At 46.8% G+C, this 5,000-nt stretch overlaps 1 protein-coding gene across 1 annotated transcript in view; it reads left to right on the top strand.

Moving 5' to 3' along the window:
* The window catches only part of mast2 (microtubule associated serine/threonine kinase 2), a 132,563-nt gene that overhangs the window by 110,266 nt on the left and 17,297 nt on the right, over positions 1–5,000 (top strand). Inside the window, exon 11 of the mRNA XM_030792070.1 lies at positions 3,894–3,995. Coding sequence (XP_030647930.1) covers positions 3,894–3,995 — 102 coding nt within the window. The remainder of the gene's footprint in view (positions 1–3,893; positions 3,996–5,000) is intronic.

Here is a 5,000-nt window from a genome sequence, read left to right as displayed (position 1 = left end):
TGAGAGAGAAATTGAAGACGTTTACGTTGACATTACCTCCCAACTCTGAAACAAAACAACATTACTGACAGCAAAACAGAGCGAAAATTATCGCCCCCTAGTCGTGCATGGTCCCTTTCAGGTCCTCCTTATTCCTTGACCACACACCCATCCATGTGTTTGTCCTAATGTCTCTGTCATCAGCCTATGATGTCATCATTTTTTGGTCAATCCATCAATCAGACACGCTGACGTCTAGCTCTCGGTTTCCTGCCTCTGTCCGCGTGTGTGCCTGTGGCGTGACGTGGTGTGTTTCTCCTCACCTGTTACGGCTGTGTTAGTCAGAGAGAGAGTGTGTGCTGATGTCTCAATTAGCTCAGTCACACAGTCAGAGACAGCTTCAGCCTGAACTATAGCTCCCAAAGGGCCCATTCACACTGTCCCAAATCCCAACTGGTTTTCTCTCTGTGTGTGTGTGTGTGTGTGTGTTTACATCTGGTTGTGTTCATGTGTGTATGAACTTGACTGTGTGTATGTGTAGGAATTTGAGGGGGGAGGGGCAACCCTGATTTTAATTTCATGCTCCAGCGACGACTGGAGGTGACGAATGGGTGTCTGATAGACTGAAGAGGAGGGGTGCAGGGAGTGAGGGAGGGAGGGGGTGAGGAGGAGGGATCATCAGGCTCTCCCTGTGTTTGGTTGGTTATCTAAACCATCCTGCCCGTCAGAATCCCAGATGAGCGGCTGTGTGGCGATCCGGAGCTGTTTGGATGATAATATAGCTGTAGGAACTCTCACACACACTATCAGTATTCACGTGAGCAGGGATGACATCACCCGGCCTGTCCTAATTGGCTGCTTTAGTTCCGGCGTGCAGACTGCAGCAGGTGGGCTAAGCGGGACCTGAGTATAAATCGCATTGTTCGCAGGGAGGTGTGTGTGTGTGTATGGAGGTGTGTGGGGCACACTGCACCCATACCCTAATGCTCTGTATCCCGCGTGTATTGTCTTCGGTGGAATATGTCCCGCGTGTCATGGCAGAAGAGAGTGGAGGAAGAGGAGTCCGTGCAGCACCTTATGGAGAGACAGGAGTGGAGGCTCGCGTGTGACCATGAACATTTTACAGTTGAGTTGTCAGTTGTTTTTGCAATTTCTCAGGATTTCTGGCCGCTGAGAGCCGAGGCTCAGGGTTTGTATTGTTGTGTGCGTGTACGTGTGTGTGGTAGCATATTATACTGGAATTTAACCACGGTCAAGCTGTGGGGTATAGTAGTTATTAGAAATGAATTAGACACAAATTGGCCAGTCAAGCCCAGATGGAAATGATGTGAAAGAGAACAGCTTGACTTAGCTGGTACTTCCCACCTTTTTCATAGGCAAAAATGTTGCATGTTGTTGTTGTGTTCATTTTCCTTTCTCTTTTTTTTTTTTTTTTTGAGTCTTTCAGATATTTGTGGCTGTTTGCATTGTGGTTTATTGTTTCCACTCTTCCCAGACATTAGCCATTACATGGGTGAAATAGATGGACAGATTGAAATGGATATCTGGCTGAAGGGCATTGGCTATTACAGTCTTTAAATGACCCATCCATCCAGTTCACACCTCATACTGTGGCCTCATTTAAAACCACAGAAACCAATTTTACTGCCTGGTCACTCTCTCTCTGACCTTATATTGTAGCTGTGCACCCCCAGAGGAACCCTGGGAAGTGTCTGATGCCCCTGTGCATGCTGGGAGCTGAGGGCAAGCGTAGAATGTTGGGTGGTGGAGGAGAAAGCTGACAGACAGGGTCACTCCTCTCGTCCTCACCGGGTGGAGGGCTGAGAGCCGGTGCCTTCTTCACTGCTTAGCTGTGAAGTGAGACAGCCCACTCTATGTCTCATTCTGTCTTTCTCTCTGCCTGTCTGTATTTTTGTTTACCCGTTTATCTACCTATCTCTCAATCCACCTGTTCTTCTACTCACCATCTACGTCCAGTGTTTTCCACTGAGTTCACTCTCTTCATGTTTCTGTACGACTGTCTTTTCTCTGTTTTCTCTCTCTGACTCTGGCTACGTGTCTCTTCCACTCTTTCTAATTCTCTCTCGGTCTCTGACATTGAGCTTCAGTTCAGTGTTGCTTTGCCGTAAATGTTTACTGTAAGCGTAACAGGAAAGAATCGTCACAGAGGGAGTCTGCTTATTCCAGGGCTATACGACAGCCAGATTACCCGCTTCCCACAGACAGGCTTTAAATTCATGCACCCACAACCAAACTGATCACTTCAACAGACACCGAATAACAGTGGCCAGAGACCAGCTATGAAAGGAGCCACAGACTCTGAGACAATGTAACCTGACCTGAATCTATGACTCTGATTCACTCTGTTTATGTGTAAATCAGTTATACAAAAAACAGTGAGCACTTACTGACAAATCAGAGTTCAGCTAAATGCTAACAGCAACTGCAGCGTTTAGTTCCAGTAGTTAAAAAAGCTTGGTGAACAGTGTGTAGGTGTGTGAGCACGCAGGTGCGTCCATGTGTGTGCGAGTGCGTGCGTGCATATGTGTATGTGTGTGTGTGTGTGTAAGTGTGTGTGTCTTTCTCTCCAGGTTTCATTACTATAATAAATTGTTCGGTGGGAGATGAGGGAGCCCTGAGGGGAGCTGTGCTGTCTGTCAGCAGTGTGTGTATTAGCCTGTCAGTCTGGACCTCACTCTGCTCTGCCTTATTAACTGCCCCGTCACTCTCTTACACTGTCTTTCCCTGCCTTTCCTCACACATTCATACTCTCTCTCTCTCTCCCCACACACATTCATACTCTCTCTTTCTCTCCTCACACATTCATACTCTCTCTCTCTCTCCTCACACACATTCATACTCTCTCTTTCTCTCCTCACACACATTCATACTCTCTCTCCCCACACACATTCATACTCTCTCTCTCTCTCTCCTCACACACATTCATACTCTCTCTCCCCACACACATTCATACTCTCTCTCTCTCTCCCCACACACATTCATACTCTCTCTCTCTCTCCCCACACACATTCATACTCTCTCTCTCTCTCCTCACACACATTCATACTCTCTCTCCCCACACACATTCATACTCTCTCTCTCTCTCCCCACACACATTCATACTCTCTCTCTCCTCACACATTCATACTCTCTCTCTCTTTACACATTCATACTCTCTCTTTCTCTCCTCACACACATTCATACTCTCTCTCCCCACACACATTCATACTCTCTCTCTCTCTCTCCCCACACACATTCATACTCTCTCTCCCCACAGACATTCATACTCTCTCTCTCTCTCCCACACACATTCATACTCTCTCTCTCTCTCCCACACACATTCATACTCTCTCTCTCTCTCTCCTCACACATTCATACTCTCTCTCTCTTTACACATTCATACTCTCTCTCTCTCTCCTCACACATTCATACTCTCTCTTTCTCTCCCTCTCTTCTTTCTCTCCTGCGCACGCCTTGTCTCTCGGACCCTCATCCTCTCAGAGGGAGAGATAGTTAACTGTTGACTGACTCTCTAATTAACTCTGCATGTGTTAGACTGCTCAATTTATTCATTTTCGTTAAAGGGAGGTGCTGTGTTTGGTCCTGTAGCAGGAATGGAGAAAATCGTGAAGACTCAGCGTAACAGAATGATCAATGTTATCTGGGAGAACAATGCAGAACAGTTGGTTGCTTTAGTCAGTGTGGCATTGGCCTGTGGGACTGCTGGTTTAAAGAATGAATGAGAGAGAAACACGAGTCTGTTTTTGTTTTTAATCTGGACCCTGTGGAGCGCAAGTTTATGAACTACAGATTTAACCCTCATATTGATTCTCATCTCTCCTCTCCTCTCCTCTCCCATCCTCTCCTCTCCTCTCCTCTCCTCTCCTCTCCTCTCCTCTGCTCTCCTCTCACAGGCCCATGAGAGGTCGGAGAGCGGGGAGGTGACCTTTGTCACCCAGCTGGTGAAGAAGCTGATGATAATCATCGCCCGTCCGGCACGCCTGCTCGAGTGCTTGGTAAGACCTTTTTTTTTAATCAGTCTGGAGATAGAGAGAATAGTGCGTGAAGTTACGTGCACACTCTCAACACAACCTACAGACATGACAACCAGTAAGAAACGCAGGGAGGAAATCTCTCAAAGCCTTGTTTTTAGTGTTTCAGAGTGCATTAGTTAATGATCAGTACGCTGTGAGAGAAAAGAGATTGGCCGTGTGTGATGAAGTGAAAGGCTCTGTGGAGTCTGATGGATGGACAGGGCTGTGTTTTTGCGGGGTGGAGTAGGAGACCTGATGTAATGAGGTGGAGAGAGACATCTTTCCGCTGATGGAGTGCGCTGACACTGTGTGAGAGAGGCCAAACTGGGAAGTAGTGTGTTCTCTCACACTGAGCACTTTCTCATCTGTTCAATCTCTTATCGGATTTGCTAAATTACTGCAGGAATTTGCTTACTCAACTATGGTGCAAATTAAACATGGCAGATGCCTCAGTGTTTATGTGTGTGCATGGGTGTGCATCTGAATGCGTGTGTGTGTGTGTGTGTGTGTGTGTGTGTGTGTGTGTATATGAGGGGCTCACATGTAAGGCATTTGTGGTTTATTAGCTACCCCAACCTCCAATCAAGCAGCTACAACACACACACTCACTTTCTCTCTCTCTCTCTCTCTCTCTCTCTCTCTCTCTCTCTCTCTTTCTCTTTCTCTCTCTCTCTCACACACACACACACACAAACAGAGGCTTGGCATGGGACATGGGGTTTCATGAGTGCTCTGTGTTTGTTGACTTTTTCACAAATGAAAACTCTGATATTTCAGGGAAGTGAATGGTGAACCCACAGCAGTTTGAGGACAAAGACAAAACACTCAAAAATATCGATTATCATGTCGTCAATAACAGTGCCTGTCACTAAAATATAATACTATCTCTTTCTCTCTCCCTCTCCCTCTCCCTCTCCCTCTCTCTCTCTCCCCCTCTCTCCCCCTCCCTCTCTCTCTCTCTCTCTCCCTCCCTCTCTCTCTCTCTCT

The sequence above is a fragment of the Chanos chanos genome, chromosome 14, assembly GCF_902362185.1.
Source record: "Chanos chanos chromosome 14, fChaCha1.1, whole genome shotgun sequence".
In the NCBI taxonomy this organism is placed as follows: domain Eukaryota; kingdom Metazoa; phylum Chordata; class Actinopteri; order Gonorynchiformes; family Chanidae; genus Chanos; species Chanos chanos.
Note: the sequence above shows the minus strand (reverse complement) of the source record. Positions and strands in the feature narration are given on the sequence as shown.